The 20,356-nt window shown below is 49.4% G+C and overlaps 1 protein-coding gene across 2 annotated transcripts in view; it reads left to right on the top strand.

Moving 5' to 3' along the window:
• BTBD16 (BTB domain containing 16) overlaps positions 1–19,589 on the top strand; it is a 41,842-nt gene extending 22,253 nt beyond the window's left edge. For both annotated transcript variants that reach the window (XM_025880333.2, XM_025880331.2), the window contains exons 10-16: positions 3,600–3,719; positions 12,779–12,870; positions 13,731–13,813; positions 15,348–15,425; positions 16,747–16,845; positions 18,217–18,405; positions 19,443–19,589. In XM_025880333.2, the coding sequence (XP_025736118.1) occupies positions 3,600–3,719; positions 12,779–12,870; positions 13,731–13,813; positions 15,348–15,425; positions 16,747–16,845; positions 18,217–18,405; positions 19,443–19,511 (730 nt within the window). In that variant the 3' untranslated portion in view covers positions 19,512–19,589. The remainder of the gene's footprint in view (positions 1–3,599; positions 3,720–12,778; positions 12,871–13,730; positions 13,814–15,347; positions 15,426–16,746; positions 16,846–18,216; positions 18,406–19,442) is intronic.
• The last annotated feature ends 767 nt before the right edge of the window (positions 19,590–20,356 follow it).

Raw genomic sequence — 20,356 nt, 5'->3', positions numbered from 1 at the left:
ATCTGCACAGAAAACTGTCCTACAACCCAGGCTCTGCCCACTTTTCCCTGGCTTCCTGCCCATGACACCATCTGGCTTGAGGGCTCAGGAATTCCCAGGAGAAGCCTCCCCTGTCCTCCATGGCAAGCCTGTCCCACATCTGGAGCACCGTGGGGCATGGCTCTCAAACATAATAGTTCCTCAAGCTGATGCTTCTCTGGCTAATGGCAACGCTATCTACCAACTATTGAGCACTTGTGGTACACAGGACACTTTGAGTGGGTTATCAGCCTAACTCCTACAGCCACCCAGTGAGGTAGGTACTGTTACCTGCATTTTCACCTGCGGAGTGGAGGTTTTGGGAAGTGAAAGAATTGGCTCAGATTCCCTGCGTGCAGCATGAGAGTTGGGATTTGAACACAGGTCTGAGTGACCTCAAAGCCTCGGGTGTTTACCGGCTCAACCCACTGCTGTGCTCTGCACGAGGACTCATTTTTCCCTATTGATAATCAAGACCAATAAGGATATTGATGGTTAGTTTTTATTGTAAAAAAATTTTAAAGGTAGGGGGAGAATAGAAAACACAATTGGACCCACCTCCCTAAATGAACACTGACATTTTGTCATAAGAGAGAAAACATTACCAATAAAGCCGAAGTCAACCATGCTCCCTCCCCAGCATCCTCTTGGCCTCGCTCCCTAAAGACAATCAGACCATTGTCGTGGGCCTGCATGAGCCCATCCGTGTGGTTATAGTCTTACTACATATATGCATGCCATAAATAATGTGTAATATCATTTCGTAAAAGCTTAAACTTCAAATCAGTGTTCTCATAGCGACGGCGACGTTCCGCCGCTTACTTACATACTGATGTAATGTGATGTGTTCTCTCCATGTTGATACTTACATATCTAATTAGCATTTTAACCAACTGAGCCACCCAGGCGCCCTTCTAATTAGCATTTTAAATTTGATGTTGTACAGGGTTCCAGTGAATGAATAGGTAGCAATTTTTCATTCCCTTCCTAATAGCCTTTTGTTTTATTTTGCTTCATGTTCTGTTGTGGCCATCAGTACTGCCGTAGGCATCCCTGTTCATGCTTTCTTGTTTGCACTGATACTGCTTTCTCTGTAGTCTGTACTCAAATGGGGGCCTTTATTACATATAATTTGCTAAAAAAATAAAAGTGTCTTGTTAACATTTTTCTCTCTCTCTTTTTTTTTTAACATTTTTCTCTCAAAGAACAAATACCAGTTACCTCCCAATGGCTACTAGTGAGCACCAGTAAACACAGATAGAACAGTCCAGATGTTCACTTGTGTCGGAGGGAAGTTTAGGATCTCTGTGGGTTCTGTGAGGCCATCAGAGCTCCTAAGTAAATGAGAATATGTTTGAATGTCCTCAACAGGAACCAGTACTTTAGGGTACTGGTACTTAGCCTAAGGACAGAGGGCTTGGGGCGCCTATGGTGGCACAGTTGGTTAAGCATCCAACTCTTGTTTTCGGCTCAGGTCGTGATCTCAGGGTCCTGAGATCGAGCCCCACGTCAGACTCCACGCTCAGTGCGGAGTTGGCTTAAGATTCTCTCTTCCTCTCCCTCTGCCCTTCCCCCACTATGCATGCACACGCTCTCTCTCTTTCTCTCAAATAAATAAATCTTTAAAGACAGGGGGCTTTATTTGAACAGTTACCCATCATAATAAAAGTAAAACCAGGACCCTGATTCATGGAGCCCCCAGTGACTCCTCCCATGTTGCTGCCCGCTCCTCAGGGACCTGGGACCTGGGGCTTGGATTTTGTACCAGGAGTCACGTAGCTCCCCAGCCAGAGCTGGTTAGTGTACTGGTGGAGTTCTATGTGGGCACATCATATGCTAGGTAGCTCTGTGACCTCCCCCGTCATTCTCACCATCATGGCCCAGACAGTGACAAATTTGGTCCTGTCTAGCCAGTGTCAAAGCCCATGCATCTGTAGGTGGCCTAAAAACAAATAAGAGCAAAGAGACATTCTCCTGTGGCCAGAAATAGTGTGAAAGGTGTTTGGGTGACATTTCCACTTCCCTTTAGAGTCACCACTTAGCCTGGGTCCCACCCACCAAGACCACTCAAAGTGGTGGGTGCAGCAGCTATGAGAGGTTTGGAAGCCAGCGTGCCGTCCCTGTGCTCAAGATGGGAAACATCCAGGGGTTTAAGACATGTTGAAATGACCTCTTAGATAGTCAAGTTGTTGGAGGCTTTAGAGAAGCTCTTTGGGAGACCTCCTTACTTTACAGAGTTGACGTTGTGGGGGTGACACTTGCTCTTTCTCACCACTTGTTTCTAGATAATGTCTCATGCCACTGCGGGGGGAGGGTGGGCTCTGCAGCCGGGACCCAGCCCTGCCACTTAGGAGGCAGACCTGCCGTTCGCTAGCACGCTCCTCCGTCCCAGGCACTGTGCTAATGACCCGTGTGTGTGCCGTCAGCTCGGTAATGTCAACACCCCAACCAGAGCTTGTGACTATGTTAGGTTGCATGGCAAAGGCGCAAGAAGGTCGTAGGTGGATGACTTTGAGCTGGGGAGGGTGTGCTGGATCACCCAGATGGGCCCAATAATAATCCTAAGGATCCTTGCACCTGGAAGACAGAGGCAAGAAAGTTAAGAGCCGGAAAGAAATTGGAAGGTGCTGTGCTGCTGGCCTGAGGATGGAGCAAGGGGCCGCAAGCCGTGGGGTGTGAGTAGCCTCTAGAAGCCGGAAAAAGCAAGGAAATGATTCTCCGTAGAGCCTCCAGAAAAAATGCCGTCCACACCTTGATCCTAGCCCAGTGAGATCTGTTTTGTTCTTCTGACCTCCAGAACTATAAGATAATAAATGTGTGTTGTTTTAAGCCACTTGGTTCATGGCAGTTTGTTAGAGCAGGGACAGGAATCCGTGTGCCACTCACGTAGCCTCTAGCATCTTCTATCACCACTATCTACGGATGAGGGAGCTGGGGCTGTGGAGCCACCGAGCAGCCTGCAGGAGGCTCCATAGCCAGCCTGGGGCTGGACTGACCCACGCCCAGCTCTGACCCCAGGATCCTGCGAACTTACTAAGTTGGTTTGCCCTCAGTCCCAGCTGGGACTAGGAGGTGATGATCAAGGCATTTACCTCGGGTGCGAAATTTAAGGGGGGCACCAAAAGACCTCAGCTGCTGAGATAAGTATATTGCGGTGCAATGTTTTAAAATCAAAATTAATGCAAAAAACCACGACGAACGAAACATTAAAATTTTAATTAAACGTAGGGTCAGTCTGAATTTATGTATCTATAAGAGTAAGGAGTATATCCCAACTTTGCAGGATTGTTGTACGGAATTAAATGAAAGAACAGATGAAAACATCTCGGGCACACCTGTCTCATTAAAGCTGCCCATTGCTTTGGCAGTGCAGCCGGTGGGGGTCAGGCTGCTGAGGGTCACATCCCAGCTCCGCCATTCACCGGGTCCCATGACCTTGAGAACATGATTTAACATCTGTCTGAAGTGACCTACAGACTCAGGGGTGGTGTTGCCTCATTCCTAAACTCTTAACTTTTTGTTTTTTCTTAAAAATGGCGTTGTTGCTATTCCTAAAATCTCTTCTCTTTTATTTTGGCCAGGTTGTTCACTTTTAATGAGTTTCATCTTTTGAAAACACTACTTTCGTGGGTTTTCTTGCAACTGAACCACAAAATCCAGACGGTTCCGGTGCATGAAACTGTGCTGGCATTTTTTAACAGGTAACATAACTTAGTGCTTGATGACAAACTTAGGATTGATGAAATGCACATATACTGGTGTTTTACTCATAACATCCTGGAGGAAAACCATCAGTGATGTGATTTTTCATTGCACCATCCAGAGTGCACAGAATGCAATTTTCTTTATGGGATTTAAGATTATGGGATACCTTGGAGACACTGGATTACTTGAAAACGTGAAGAATATGTAGGTGTTATAATTTGAGATAACCATGTGCTTCTGTCCACTTGTTCTGTCCAGTAAGAGACATGCTGCACAAGGTACTCCTTTTATTCAGCAAAATTTATTATTACCAAACCACACTGACCTTCAAGACATCATGTTTAAAATGTATCTAAATGAGACCAGGTCATCTTCACTTACGTTTCACGGTAGCATATGACATTCTGAATGTTCTAGACAAATGGCAAAGCATTTGAATGCACAAAGGTTTCATGGAATTAGCTCAGTTTCTTATACCCTCTAAACTTATGAATTCTAGAAATTCTAGATCTCAAAATTTCAATGAAAAATAATAATTTCAGTATAATGGACACCATTTAATTATGCATACTAAGTGCAGTAATTCTGATAAGCATTTTCTATTTGTAATCTCATAAGACTCCGGGGCTGGTTTCATTCCCATTTTACAGATGAAGAAACTCAAGGTGGAGATGAACTATCTTGTCAGAGATTATGCAAGTGATGGGGTCTGACCTGAACTCAGGCCTGCTAAATCCCAAGACACTTTGCTGCCTGTTCCTAGAACGGCCAATAGGATTCCTCTCTTGTGCCCGCTCCAGCTGGTTCAGTAATAGCTCCCTGGACACCATGTTCAGAAAGATTCTGAGGCTGCCTCTAGGTTCAGTGTTATTGTTAGCTGAGGACATGCAGTGCATCCTCCCCTCCCTGGTCCACTCTCTGCTGTGAGAGTTTTCTATCTGTTCAATCAAGAGTGCCCCCCATTAGCTGCCACGGCTGTGGCAGCTTGAGGGCAGGGAGCAGGGTCCGGGGGAGGGTGATATTGGTAGGTTACGGGCTCTCTGGCCTCAATTAATACTTTGTAAATACGCTCGCGTCACTCAGGCTGGCTGTGGAGTGTGGTGGCCCTGTCACCAAAGACAGTCCCAGGAGGTCCTCCGAGGATCTGCCTGGAGGAAGTCAGGCATTACCTTTGTTGTCAGATTGAGGCACCTTCCCCCCAACCTCAGCAGGAATGGGGCTTCCAGGCACGATAAGGTGTGTTCAAGGAAGCCAAGAGGCTCCGTTTCTCGTGCACATGTGAGTTTCGCAGATAAACACATCTTCCAACTATTCATCAGTGGATTGACCTGTTTGAGCCAGGTTTCATTTGCATTGTTCTGAAGCATTTAATCCTTTTCTGGAACATCTGCGTACCACGTTAACTACAGAGCTCATTTTTCCTGACTCATTATTTGGGGAAAGTGGTATTCAGTGCCAGAATGACATGCACTTTGCTTAGTTTCTATATAATTTGCTTTGAACGCAAATGCTTAAACCACCACCACCACCACCCCCCACTCTTTTAATAGCCCAAGAGACTTTTTCCTATGAGTCACATGCACCAGGAAAACTTGCTATTTGGCTCCAAGTTAGCAGTCATACTGGAAACGTCTTAGAACTGGGAGGTAGGAAATGAGCTGGGATGTGGAAACTGTGTTTTTAATGTGGGAGAAACAGTGGGAATGAGGCTCTCAGGTGTGTAGCCCCCTCTGCTGAGAGTGGGGTATCCTCAGTTTTCCTGAGCTGGGGTCCTGAGGCTCTTCCCTGCCATCATTAGCTTTTCCATTTCTCTCCCATCTATCCTGGTTCATTTTGAGCCCACATTCCCCTCCACGGCATCTCCCAAGCCCCCGATGCCACCTTGGTCCTGGTTGGAAACCACTTGTGAGTTTCCATTTGGTGTCCATACCGCCTACCTGGGCCCGTATTCTCCAACCTCAGCGCAGGAGAGATTCCCAGCGGCCCGCAGGCCTGCCTTCCCTCCAGCTGCCCTCCAGCAAGCTTCGTGCCCCCCACCCCCCGGGAGAAGAGACGGACCATCTGGGCCTTGGTGCCCTTCCCTGGCAGTCGCCTAGGCCCACCCCCAACCTTGAGGACCATGAGCCCATTTTTAGGATGGTGGGTGGTTCTCCTCCCATCCCTGTTCTTCTGCCCCAGAACAGTGGCACCTTTAAGGTGCTCCCTCGTCAATGGCCTCCACCTCCCCAATGCACGTTCCCGGAGGCCCCAGACTCCTTAACCTCGGTTATCAGCACTCGCTGCTTCTGATTACCTGACCCCAGCCCCCTCTGCCCCGCTCTGCCCGTCGTCCATGGCGGGACCTCCCCGGAGAGCCTCTGTGACCAGTCCCCACAACCACGTGGTGTGCACCTACATTGTGCCTCCCCAGGAACATCACGAGCAGCTTGAAGGAAGGGCATTTGGGCCTTTACTTCGCCCCTAGCTTCCTGGCACTGTGCTATGCATGGACGGGCTTACTGAATGATGAGTTCCCATCAGTCATTCTTGTGTAGCTTGGTTCCCCTCACAGAAGCGGGTCTTCATATGCTGATGCAAAATTCAGAGAATGCCTTGTCTGTAGCAACTAGAAGTAACAGGTCTCCTGGGCAGCTGACTGAGGGCGGGTGCCCATTTGGTGTTCTAGACAAGCAAGGCTTCCAAGGCTTTCTCTAGGCTCAGGGAGAAATTACGTCTTGGTAGGTCTACCCCAGACATGGCAGTGGGTGGTGGTGGTGCCCTTGCTCCGTACTGGCCACCCTGACCTGAGGGTCCCTGGGGCTGACCTGCAGCAGGTCACTTTGCTGCCTGGCAGTTGGCCCAGCATCCAAATCAGAGGGCTTGGAGCAGTAATTGGGTAAAAATAGACCAGATGCCCCTTTTCTGATCCTAGCAATGTCCAGAAAACAAGCCAGGAGGGAAGGTATTTGAACAGTGCCTGCAAATAAAGACACAGGTCCAAGCCTTTCTTATTCTCCCATCTTCTTTTATTACTTGATTTTTTTTTCAATTTTTTATTCATTCAACACATAATTACTGAACACACACTCTATGCCAGGGGCACTGACGGAAAGATGAAGGGGAAGTTTCTCTGCCTAGCTAGATGTGTACGAATATCTTCCAACTTATTTTCATTGCTAAGTATAATATTATAGGAAGGGAACACTCATACACACACACACACACACGCACACACGCACACACACCCCTCAGTACCCACTGTCTGTTTTCTGGCAATGGTTAATTTAGAAAAACAAATAGGCTGGCCAGAATTAAATTTAACATTTCCTTGTAGGAAAAACAACAACAACAAAAAAGGTAAACAAAGCTGTTGCCTCTGTCCACAGAGGAAAAGTCACCTTTTCTTTCCAGTTAGCAGTCTGAGAAGTCCAGGAAAGCTGTAAAGTCTCCTCAGTTGGAGTAAAGCCAGAGGCAGGGAAACTTTTCACTTTATTTTTATTTTTTATTTTAAGATTTTATTTATTTATTTATTTATTTATTTATTTATTTATTTATTTATTTATTTATTTATCTGACAGAGAGAGACACACCGCGAGAGAGGGAACACAAGCAGGGGGAGTGAGAGAGGGAGAAGCAGGCCGCCTGCTGAGTGGGGAGCCTGATGTGGGACTCGATCCCAGGACCCCTGGACCATGACCCGAGCCAAAGGCAGATGCTTAACCAACTGAGCCACTCAGGCACCCCCTTTTCACTTTTTAAAAAGCATTTTTAATCAAAGTATAAAATACACACTGAAAAGTTCACAGACCTGAAGTGGATTTCCACAAAGCGCACACACCTGTGTAAGCAGCACCCGGCCCCAGAGACAGACTCAGCCAGCCACCTAAAGCGTCTTATCTCAGTCCCCACCATTCCCAGAAAAAGGCGAACAACATCCTGGCTTCCTTTCCTTTCAAGATGTCTTGGCTGCTTTTGAACTTTGTATAAATAGAATCTTACAGTACACATGTTTTAAGGTCTGCCTTCCCTTTCACTCAACGGAGCATCTATAAACTCCGTCCAGGGACAGATGGCCGGGGAAGGCAAGGGGCGTGCTCAGGATCCGTCAGCAACGCGGTGGTGGAGTAGCGGCTGACCTGGGTCTCCCTGATCTTCTATTTTGAGATTCTCTGGGTTGAGGGAAAGTCATGAATAGACCTGTAATTCTAACCCTTAACAGATTGATTAATCACTAAATGGGCCCCTCTCCGACACAAGGATGGGTCCCAGCAGTGGGCTTACAACTTCTCCAGAAGGAGGTCACTGAACCCCGCCAGTAAAGCTAATTTCCACATGTTCGCAACTCCCAGATGTCTGTGAGCACTGCAGCTGAGTCTCCCCTCCTTCCTCGGCCCTATCCCAATCTGACCCAATCTTTACAGCACTGGCCAAGGACTCCTCCAGGAAGCCCTCCCAGATCTCACCTGCCTACTGGACAGATTCCTCCTCTGAGCTTCTGTCTTTGCAGAGAGAACAAGAACACATGCTGACCGTGTGAGTGGGCACTGGCCTGACAAACCCGACACTATGCTCCCCCCATGCTCTGTGAGGGGAGCCACACCACCACACCCCACATCCCTGACACCTGAGCCTGCCGATGTCTCCAAGGACATGCTTTGTGACGCTGTGTGACAGGGCAGCCAGAAGCCATGTGTCTATTGTGATTAATAAGTGGCATTTGCAGATCTGGCCACAGAGTCATCATGAAACTGGACACCCCTGGTGTGACAACTCTGATCTCTTAACCAGAACATTCATTTTGAAACAACCCATGAGTCACAGACATGAGAGCCATTAAATGGTTCTGTCTCAGATAGCCAAGCCCTGTGCAGGGAGGTGGATGTATTTGGGGGCAACAGGGCTTCTCATGACCGGACTTAGCTGTTTCTTGACTTTTTTATTTCTTCTCTTGCTCTGACCACACTGTCTCTGCTCCCCGAGAGTTTGGCTTTCTGGAAGCTGAATCTCCTTTGTTTTTAAAGTCCCTAAATATTATTGATCCCTATGCCTTGCTAAGTTTTCACTTCCCTCCTGTGGCTTCTTGGCTTTCCACCCAAACTGGGTAGCCCCAGCGTGTCTTCTTCAGTAAGAGTAGAGACATGGCAGGAGCCCGAGGGGGGGTGTAAAGGGTCTGATGCAGGAGGTCCTTACAAAGGGCCGAAAAGATGACCATTACACGGGATTTCTAGACCCAGTCCTGCCTTTGCGCAAAGGTCAAGACCAACTTGGGGTTGTCAAGACATCGAACAGGGTCGCAGTGAATATCTGACAGGACTTGGCCTGGCAAATAAGCAGGCAACAACAGCAGGTGGGACCCCATAAAGCCCCGGAAAATCAGCTTGCGATAGCCTGGTCCGCGTGCATGGGTGTGCGCATGCGTGCGCCGGGGACGGGGAGAGCCGGCGTTCCTCGAAGAGACACTGTGGGTAAGTGGAGGGAGGGGAGGTGCAGGATGGAGGCTGCCAAGTTGGTGGGGCCAGCTCCTCACCCCATTCATTCACTCAACACATTGCAAGACCACTGAGCGCCAGGCCTTGCAAGTGGCGCCAAGAGAAGGTGAGCAAACAGAACAGATGTCGAGCCCCGTCTCTGTGGCATTTACCACCTCAGAAGCAGAGACGGACCATACATTCGGTAAATAAGAGGTACGTTAGCAGACGGCGGCCCGGGTCCTGGCCCCTGGCTGGCTGAAGGTGCCCAGGTCTACACCAAGTTACGTTTTAAAAAAAGCCGGGTTCCATTGTCATCGTGAGTTTTTGCCCCAAAGTGTGCACCTTTTTTTTTCCAAACTTCCCCTTAAAATATAAGCTATTATTTCATGTATTGTTCATAGAAATGAAGTGATGTTTTAATCCCCCTCCTTTTTTATTGTGGCAAAATATGCAGAACATAAAATCGACCATTTTAACCATTTTTATGTGTTCAGTTCAGTGGCAGTAAAAAAATACATCACACTGTTGGGCAACCATCACCTCCTTCCATCTCCAGTTTTTATCTTTCCACGCGGAAACCCTGTATCCATTCAGCAATTAAAGGCTAGCCATCCCCCTGCCCCAGGCACCCACCGCTCTGCTTCTCTGTGAATCCCACACTACCCTAGTCGAATTGCATGGTATTCATTCTTTTGTGTTGGGCTTATTTCTCTCAATATAAAGTCCTCAAGGCTCCATGGAGTGTCATGTGTCAGAATTCTGAAGTGTGTATTTTAAGGCTAAAATCTGAAGTCCTGGGGCAGTAGGGCCCTGAGTCAGACGCTCACAGGAAGGGTAAATGGCCGACATGTGACGGTATCGGGGAAGTGAGAGGGCTGTAGTGAAGAGCCGCTCTACAATCACAACCTGTCCCGGTCAGAGGGGCACTTGTCCCAGGCACTGCCTTTCAGGAAGTCTGTGGAGGATTTGTCCCCGGGCCCTTGAAAGCAGGACCCGGAGCCAGCCTGGGTGTGTCTTTGAGTCTCAAGGCCTATGAGCTGTCCTTCTGGAAGGGCTCGTGACCCAAGGGTTTCTTGAAGAACTTGAAGAGGCAAACACCATGGCCCGAAGCTTGCCCCAGAGAAGTCGGTGCTAAACCCAGAGAGATCTTGGCCCAGACAGCACTGAGCTCCAGGCGAAGCCATGCCAGCACCCAGTCCCGCCGGCAGACCCATGCACAGAGGCCCCCGAGTTAGCGTCAGCTTCCTCTCACTCTGTGTGAAGTGGGGTGAATGCACTCATGGTTGAGCCGGAGATAGTAGGTACCTTCGCCTCCAGACAGTGGAGAGGAACCAGGGGAGGGGAAAACGCACGGGGCTGTCCTCAGGAGGCCTGGGGAGAGTCCTGGCTCGGAGACAGTCGACCTCACCGGGCTCCAGGGGCGGGGCTGTACCTACTGGGTCCAGGTGTTGGACCACAGCCCTCTGATGCTTATGCTGTCAGATTTTAGAAAATCAGTAGGGGAGGCCACCACTTTCTTCCTCTGAGGTGGCCCCTGGCTTAGACCATTTAGAGGGTGGCAGTGATCGTGAACGCCATGCACTTAGCTGGCTTGAGTCCAGGTCCCTTTCCCAGGGACGAGAGGACTGTGGCGGTCATCATGAGGTGGGGAGCCCTTGCTGGTGTACTGTGCCCAGCCCCATCACCTTTACTCTTCCCAGCTACCCACGGAGGCACACGTGGCCGTTGTCCCCACGTGACAGGAAGGAGATTAGAGCTCAGGGAGGCTCAGTCACGTGACTGATGGCCAGCCGGCCCGGGACCGGAACCTGCTGTGTCTTGACTCCAGGGCTGAGCTCGCCGAGGCGTGGCTGGACGATGGATGAGCAGATTCGCGACCTGCGCGTCAGCTGCCACCAGGGCCATGGCCTGTGATCCGGAGGGACCTTAAAGTCCGGTCACGTGTCTCAACGGAGCTCTTCCCCAAATCCTCGGAGAGAGGCGGTCTGTCCAGAGAGCTCTGGGCCGATGGGCTGTCGGGTCTGAGCAGCAATCCCAGGGAGACTCAGGGGCCTTGGTTTCCTGTCCCAGCAGCCTTCCCACCAAGCTGCAGAGCTGGTGCCCGGGGGCTTCCGAGTCGCAGGAGAGGTGCTGCTCTCTTACTGCCCTTTCCCTTCTGAGCTGAAACTGTCCATAACCTACAGCTCCAGCAGGTGCTCCCTTCTCGGGGCAGTGCTGGGCTGTGGGGGCCCTTGCCAAGGGTGCCGGCTCATTCCCCAGAGCATTCTCTCCTCGACACCTGCACCCCGCGTGATGGCACCTAGCTTGTGCCTTCATTAAATGGTGAGAGAGAGGCAGGGAAGGAGGCTAAGATACCGTGTTCTTGGGGCCCCGGCATGGCCCACACTAGCCCAGCTCCACCCGCCCCGGGTAGTGGAGGGCTGGTTCCGAGATCAATAGCACTGCATTCCTGAAAGTATCAGCCTTTCTTCCTTTTTGCCTGATCTGTCCACTCCCGGAGACCGGCACCCGGTGGATTCTAATGACTAATCATTGGATTGAATCAACTCATCTGTCGTGGTGCCCCTCTCCCCTCCCACAACACCTCAGCATCCCTAAACTATCTCCTGGGACCACTCACACGGAGAGTCCCAAGAATTCCCACTTGAAAGCAAATGGTCCTCAGCAGGCTGGCGGGCACCTCCAGCAGAGGCAGGACACGGGGCCAGTGGTGCATTCAGTCTGGCTGAGACAGGGTGTGATTTGGACATCACTCTTGATTCATGGAAAAATAATCTACAAGAGCCCTTGGCTGGTCTCATACGGACTTTGCCTTGAGGGAATGACTTTGCGTTTCCAAAGGGACTTGGGAAAATTACCCCTGTAGTCCCCATTGGTGAAAAGTGACCCTTTAATGAAACAAGTTGTTTCAAAACAAGAGTGGTGGGTGTGTGTCTACATGTATGCGTGTTCTCAAAAGGAATCTGATCTCAACCCAGCCCTGACCTCAGCCACGTGTGGAAATTAACTGGCGTTGAGTATGGGCAGTAACCGCTGAAGGTGTGATTGGGAAACAACTACTAGAACTTGTTACCCACATTCCTCCTTTTTAATCCTACCAGAAAGCACTTTTGAAGGGCCTACATTGGCCACTATTGAAAGGGCAGTCTGTGGAGAGGAGGAATCCGAAGTCCCGGGTTCAAGTCCTCACTGAGCCTTTGTTTTTCATCTGTAAAATGGAGCCGATGACACCGGCCCTGTCTGGCCCACAAGAAGTTTGTGAGACCCAAGTGAGAAAATGTTATCTCGAAATCCTCTATAAGGCAACTCATTACCGTCAGTCACTTCATAAGTACGCTCTGTGCACCTGCCGTGTTGCTCGGCTCAGTGGCGGGCGGCAAGGGGGCTAGAACCAGTGTCTCATTATAACCTCTGGGGTCAACCTTCGCCCGGGCTGCCTCAGCGGCCCTCTGCTTCCACACCCCTCACCGGTCCAGAGAGAACCAAGCCCCATCTACCCCTGGCTGGTGAAACCACGACTCTCTTTGACATGACTTTCACTACCCCTCGCCAATTCTAGAAAGCAGTTTTATGCATCTCTTGTTCCTCTTTGCACCTCTGCTAAGCTTCCCCAAGAAGTGTTCCTTCCTGGATCAGGACACAGGACAGAGCTTGGTACCGCTCTTCCTTTGCCTGCGTCTGCACGGCATCATCAGAGGTAAGCCCCGCCCGAGGGACTGCCTCCTGGGAAGGCTGTTGGGGACCTGCCTCCCCCACCCCCACCCGCCCAGCAACTCCTGGGAAAGACCCAGTAGGCATTTTTAAAGGAATAGGCTGAGCGATGGCATTGTCACTTCCAAGTTGTGTGACTTTGGGAAAGTCACGTACCTGCCTGGTCTCAGTGTCCTTGTCTGTAAAGTGGGGTGTAGTCAGAGCTTCCGTGAAATACGGTAGTGGATGAAGGGCCCTGTGGATCCTGAAAGCCTGTGCAGCTGCCAAGGGCTGCTTGAGTGTCATCTAGCCATGGGCCCCGGCTCTTCGAGGAGCATCCCCTCCAGGTCAAGCGCTCGGCCGTTGGGGCGAAGCCTGTGTGGGTCTGTGCTCCAGACCTGGCTTCCTCAGCCTCGTGCGCTGGGCCTGGCAGAGGCCTTTGTGAGTTGGAAAGAGGAGAAAGCTACTGGGGAGTGTGTCTGGGGCTGCCCAGGTGGCCCCCCAGGGAGACCTTTGCAAATGAAAGGATATTGTCCAGATATAATGCGTAACTCTAAAACCCAGGGATAGTTGATGGACCCCAGGTAGTTTTGTCCAAGTTGCTTCTAGACATCCCAAAGACACCCACGATCAGACCCCAACCCACCCTTCTTGGGCCGGATTTCAGCCAGGGGGCTGTAAACACTTTGGGGGAAAGTGCTCGGTGCCGTCCCATTTGGGCTCCACGCACCTTATGATCCCTGGGGCCCTGGTTAGACCCTCCAATCCTCAACCCTCAGCTTCCTCCTTTTTCTCTCCATAAATTAGACTTCTGCCGGTCTGTGCTGAATACATCTATAAAAATGTTCTCTTTGTGTTTCTTCCAAGGCAAAAATCTGGAGGAGTTAAGGCACATTAATTTCTTCCCGGAGTCCTGGCTGATCCGGGTTACGGCCAACCATTACCACGCAGTGAGTGGCCAGCTCAGCAAGGAAACAATTACTGAAATTTATTGCTTTTCTGACTTGGCTTTTTCTGGAGATGTGTTTTGCATTTGAAACCTCTGGGCCTTTGAGGTTGGGAGGTTTCGGGGTCCTCCTCCAGGGCAGTGGGGAAAGCCAAGCCTGGCGGGCCAGAGGGGGAGGAGGCCAGGCTAGGAGGAACCCAGGTGCTGTGCGTATTGCACACTGTTGACCCGGAGCCTGAGATGGAGTCCGGGAGCACTGGCTGCACCGCCCTCCTGACCGAGCCCCCGAAACACATATGTGATGGGTGCTTGTTATTGGACATTTTTAAAATGCAGAGAAATTGAAAAAAAAGAAAAGACCTACCCTCAGACCCATCACCCAGAGACAACCACTGCTAAGACCTCATTGTGTTTTATTGGCTGCAAACTCCTCCACCAAGAGCATCTGCTATAAACAATGCTTCTTTGCCTTTCCTTTAGTGTAGACAATCTGTGGTGTTCCTAATTGGTAACGATTATAAATGACTGTATGATAAACATATTTGCATGTGACAGTTTATTTTACTATACTTAGAATTGTGTTCTTATAGGAGATTCTCAAGAATAGAAAATACTGGCCCAAAAAGGAACATTCATTTTTGTTCTTGATACATATTAAACATTTAGGACCAAATTACTCTTCCCCCAGTAATGAATGAGCTTGCTTCACTTTGTACATGCTCAGTGATGTAGGGCGTTTTTATTTCGGATCACTTTTGTTAATTGAGAAGTGAACAATGAAATCTCGTTTTTTAATATGCATTTCTTTTATCACTAGATTTACTATTTAATGAATATTTTTCCCATGTGGCATTTCTCCCTTTGTGAATTGTCTATGTGAACTGCAGTACTTCGTGTGTTTCTAATCGTGCATTTTTAGGGATGAAGTAGGGCAGTGTTTGAGTTCTGAGGATTTATGAGTCACTGGTTAAAATTCAATTCAGCCCAACAAATCCCTATTGTAATGTGCAAACCATAGTGCCCAGTGTCACTGCACAGCAGACAATGACTCCATGGAACCAAGCCTCTGTGGGACATAACTCACATCTATGCTCTAAGAGCAGAGTTGAGGCAGGAGACCGTCCTTGGGACTGGGGACACCTCAGGAAGTTCCCCCCCCTCCACCATTTCTGTTCTTCTGACCCAGCCCACCTCCTTCCTTTAGCCCCTTGCTGCCAGTGTCCTGAGCCTGCCATGTGGGATCATGCTTGTGACTTTATGGCCATCATCATTCTCTGCATTGTGATCAGGCTGTTTATGTACACATTTTATTTCCCCGGTGAGACTGCTCAGGCATGTTTCTCGTTCTCACCTTTGCATCCTCTCAAAGCACTGAGCATATAGTAGGCTTCAACAACTACTACAGCCTGGATTAGTGGCTGAGTGTGGGATCCAGAGACAGAACTCTTTTTCAAGCAGGTTTGGGGTTGTGGGATCAGCGAACCGATGTACAGATGGTGAGAGAGGTGTCCAGGTGAGCTTGTGTGCTTCTCTTTCAGCTGGAGAGCGGGGGCGACATGGCCCACGTGAAAGATTTTACCACCCAGGCTTTGAGATTCGGACTGCTCTTTAACCAGGTACAGGCCACTGGGCCCACGCAAGGGGAAGGACCGTCCCCTTCCACACTTGGTTAAGGACTTTTGTATAATTGCTTCTTACCTCTCTTAGCAAGGCCAGGGCAGACAAGGAAATTGTCGTGTCTCCTTCTGCATGTTCACCACATCCTAGGAAATGAAATTCACAAGACAGGGGCCTGGGACAGGCCATTCATTGACATGGTGTGCACATCCAAAATGTCTCCTTGAGGGGGACCAATTGTTCTAGTTTTCCAGGGATGGAGGAGTTTCCCTGGGACGCAGGGCTTTCTGTTCTAAAACCAAGAAAGGCTTGGGCAAACTGGGATGAACTGGTTGTTCTCGTCCCCACAAATGTCAAGACTTGCCAACTGCTCGATGAGAGATTCCACTCCAACCCTGTGTTTACCATTACAAGGGGGAACCTTTTATTTTTTTTTTTAAGATTTTATTTATTTATTTGACAGAGAGAGACACAGGAAGAGAGGGAGCACAAGCAGGGGGAGTGGGAGAGGGAGAAGCAGGCTTCCCGCCGAGCAGGGAGCCCCACGCGGGGCTCGATCCCGGGACCCTGGGATCATGACCTGAGCCGAAGGCAGACGCTTGACGACTGAGCCACCCAGGCGCCCGGCGAGGGGGAACCAGTTCTGGGTGGATGTTTTGATGGGTCCCCCAAATCCAAGCAGCAGGGGGTCAGGGAGCTTGGCTGCAAGGCTCAGTCACCAGGGGAGTATGCAGGGCCAGTGGCTGCATTCTTCTTGGGTTCCCTGAAAAGGCACAGTTCTCCAAGAAATTGCTGTTCTCCGACATATTTAAAAGCCACCCCAGTAGTGATCTCAAAAGAATTTGTGTTTCAGGGACGTGGGGCTCTGAATCTATCATCAGAGACTCCCCTCTGGGTCAGGCCTGGATGGGCTGGGTCTCCCCCCTTGCTCGCAGAGACCTGCCTAAGTAGACAGACCGCCGACCGCAGGGGTCAGGACACCTCACAATACCATGAGTATGGAGTGTCTTTTAGGCCCATCAAATTAGAGCAAATGCTTTGTTCCAAAGGTCCGCAGGCCCCCGAACATCTAAGAACATGCCTAACTCGTTCTTCTCCCCACTAGAGGATGCACAGAGCCGTTAATATGTCACTGAGTGCTAACCTGGGGGATTTGTGAAGTCACTACAATTTGGCTCTTCCTATTGCTGTTGTGTTTTAAATCAGCTGTCAAATTAGTCACTTTTGTTTTAGCTAGAATCTGTTTTACTGTGTCCTCTTGCCGTTGAACACTGAAGATTCTTTTCTCTGTCACTTTGTCGTTTATCCTTCCCAATTTAGGAGTATACAACTCATTCAGAAATGATTGCCATATATGGATTCTTCTTTGAGATAAAGGGGATCAAACATGATACTACCTCTTATAGTTTTTACATGCAGGTAAGGACAGAGCCCAGCAAAGCTGTGTCTCAGGTACAGAGTCAGTTCATACTAAATCAATAATAATTGATTAATCATTCGTTAATAATGAACATGGGACGTGTTGTAAGCCTGGTGCTAATCATGGTCATATAACGTGATGTCATTTGACTTGTACAACCTTGGGAGGTTGCTATCGTTGGCCTGTTTAACAGATGAAGATCTCCAAGTTGCATGTCTTCATGTTGGTATGGCCTCTATTGACAAAGCGGGGGTTAAATTCTAGACTCTGACTCTACACTTGGGGCTCAGTTCATCTTCAGTTTGTACGTGGTGGATGATCCTTTACCGATGGCCCCTCTTCAATGGAGGTAACACGTAGTGCCCACAAGGGAAGAGGGAATGGAATTGTTGAAAGAGGCAGAGTAGGGCCGTGGGCAGGACACTGGCGAAGTCAGGAGGGCAGATGGCTTCGCCTCGGTGCTCTTGCTAGACTTTTGGAAGAGCACTGTGTTTAAGAGCAGAGAGTTGAAGTCAGGCTGTGTGGTGAGCTGCGTGACCTTGGCAAGCCAATGAACCTCCTTCCCTACGTCCAGCGTCCTGAGCTTTAAGATGGAGAAGGTAATAGGACCTACCTCACTTGGCCGTGGGCAGTATTACCGGGGTAATTTGTGCAAAGGCCATAGAACGGGGCCTGACACAAAAAGCGCTCTGTGATGATGATGACGTTAACCATGACAACTATGACCAGGGACTGCTGTGTTCCACCTAGGATTTGCTTTATAAGTCTCTAAGACATTGAGCTCCTTGAGAAACCATATCCCATTCATCTTTTTCTTATCACCACTAATCGTAGTACCTGGCATGCAGGGGACGTATGTTTGTATCATGAGTGGATAAATGCATGAGTGAAGAAAATGAGAGTTTTAGCCCCAGCTTTGCCACCACCTCATTACGTGCCCTTGAGTGAGTCACATCTCTTCCTTGCGTCAGTTCTTGGTCTTCAGTGACTCAGGCACTTCCCTACATAATGGATTTTACTGGATGGAAGAGATGAATCCTATAACAACGCCCGTTGAAATGCTCATGCGAATACTATGTTGGTTTTTAAATTGGGGCCAAGCAATAATGAAGACCTTCCAGTTCAATGCAGCTTGACCTAAAACCATTTTTCTGGGTTCACCAAACACCAGTCTGTGAGCCAGTGGTTTTGTATGGTGAGGGCTCCGTAGCAAGCTGACTCAGCAGTAGCAGCTGTTAGGAAATTGGGCCCTGGGGGAATACCCTCTTGCTCTCTGCACACATCATACAGGAGAGTCAATGAACCAGGTGTTGCTATCTCTGGGTCACTCCGCTTTCAGTTCCACCTAAGGTGGATCACCCTCTTTGCAGAGAGTAAGGCACACTGACTCGGGGTTCCCGTCCTTGCTCGGTGAGCATGGCCCCGTTAGCCTGAGAGCGGAGCGCTTGGTGAAGTACGAGATCAGAGCCCAGACCCTGGTGGACGGCAAGTGGCAGGAGTTCAGGACCAACCGGATCACCCAGAAGTTTGGGTTCGTCAAGCCATCCTGCAAAAGCCATGTGAGTGTCTGTCTTTGACTTTTCTCCTTAATGTCCTTTGTGTTCTTTTTCTCCTCCACCCCTTGTTGGGGATCCTTGACCTTACATCTCCAGTGATCTCCAGGGGACCCTTGCTCACTTTTTAAAAGATAATCACAGCTCCACACCACGCTAGAGAGAGATCTTGAATGAAAAGCTGAGGACATTGAAAACTCTCACTATAACACCAGATCCATTTTATAAATGTCAAAGGGTACTGTACTGGAGGAGGGGAGATTTGGTGGAGTGTATCTGCCACTCCCACCCCCACTGTTGTCTGCACATCTCCTGGGATGCGCACCAAGATCCATGGCCTGGCCCACCTGCCTCAGTGGCCGCACCAGCATCCAGGTGGATCCCCTACCTGGCCTGGCTCCTGACAGGTGAAATCCAAAGATTGCCAGAGAGCCTGTTTGTAGTCCTAGAAGGAACCTGTGAGCTCCAGGACGTCCTGGGGCCTCCCTTGCTGCCGTGTAGGGAATGGGACTCAGCTTTAAGCCAGGGAGTCATTCCCAGGCCTGACTGCACATCAGAACACTTGGCCCTTTGCATGGTCTGCAGGCCTGAGCGCCACCCAGCTCCTGAGACCAGATACTCCGCGGTGGGGCCCAGGCGTCGGTGTTGTTTAAAGCTTCCCAAGCTATTCTCTGTGATGTCAGAAACCAGAATAGCAATTTCCCTTGTGGAGGTGGGCGCAGGGAGGCCAGGATATTGGCCGGGAGAGAATATGAAGAGGATTTCTGAGGTGCCTGAAACGTTCTTTATTATGGTCACCCAGGAAGACTCACTCAGGAAAATTCACCAAGCCGGACCCTTAAGAAGCGTGTACTTCATTGTATTTATGTTACATTTAAATTTTTTAGAGTTTGTTTTAAAGACCTTCCCTAGGTGGTTCCAATGTGCAGCCAGAGTTGGGAATGACCACCTTACACAACTGTGAAGGCCTCTCTCCCCTCCTCAAGAGGGCAAGTGTGTTTATCCTAAAAGCCCCATTTGCTTTGTTTTGTTTCATCTTTTAGGCCTTGAAAGTCCAAACTGTGGGCATCCCAATCTATGCAAGTTTTTCATTCATCTTCCCGATATCTTGACAATTTCCAGAAGAATCTACGGGACTTTTTTTCTTCCACCAATCTGCATAAAAGAAAATAAAATGACATTGAAGGGACTGCTCAAGCATTCAGCTGACTTTCCTAGTTGGCCATGGTCTTAGTAGAACTTTTGCTCACGGTCTCAGTCAGGTTGCTGTCACAGAGTACCACACACTGGGGGGCTTATAAGCAACAAATGTTTATCGCTCACAATTCTGGAGGCTGGGCGTCCAAGATCAAGATGCTGGCATATTCAGGGTAGGGTCTGGAGAGGACTCGCTTCCTGGTTCGTAGACGGCCATCTTCTCGCTCAGTCCTCACATGGTGGAAGGGACAAGGGGGCTCTCTGGGACCACTTTGTAAGGGTTAGAGTGGTGCCCTTGTGACCTAATCACCTCCCAAAGGCCCCACCTCCTAATACCATCACCTTTGGGGGTTAAGATTGAACACAGGAGCTCTGGGGAGACATTCAACCCAGAGCACCATATTTGTATCATTTGTGGATGGAAAATACCAGACCTGAGTTCCATTCGCCATCCTTGACCTCAGAGCACCCGTAGGCCAGCTCTAACTTGTTGCCTGTATAGGAGCATTGTAATGGGAGCATCAGCAATGACAACATACTCCAACTGGGAGCACCAAGTGCTCTCCTTTTCACGATGCATCTCTACCCGCTGCACAGGACACACCTGACCTCTGTCCCTCAGTTTTGGTGCAGCCAGAACAAGAAGCGGGAAGGGAAGGGAGCAGTTACAAGGTACAGAGTGACTTATTGATCATCCACCTTTTTAAATGGAGCTCAGTGGTTTGGAGGAAGTGAGTTAGAGAGGCTTTCTTCCCACTTT

Source organism: Callorhinus ursinus, unplaced genomic scaffold (assembly GCF_003265705.2).
Source record: "Callorhinus ursinus isolate GAN/ISIS: 27379988/994484 unplaced genomic scaffold, GSC_fseal_2.0 scaffold20, whole genome shotgun sequence".
NCBI classification, from domain to species: Eukaryota; Metazoa; Chordata; class Mammalia; order Carnivora; family Otariidae; genus Callorhinus; species Callorhinus ursinus.
Note: the sequence above shows the minus strand (reverse complement) of the source record. Positions and strands in the feature narration are given on the sequence as shown.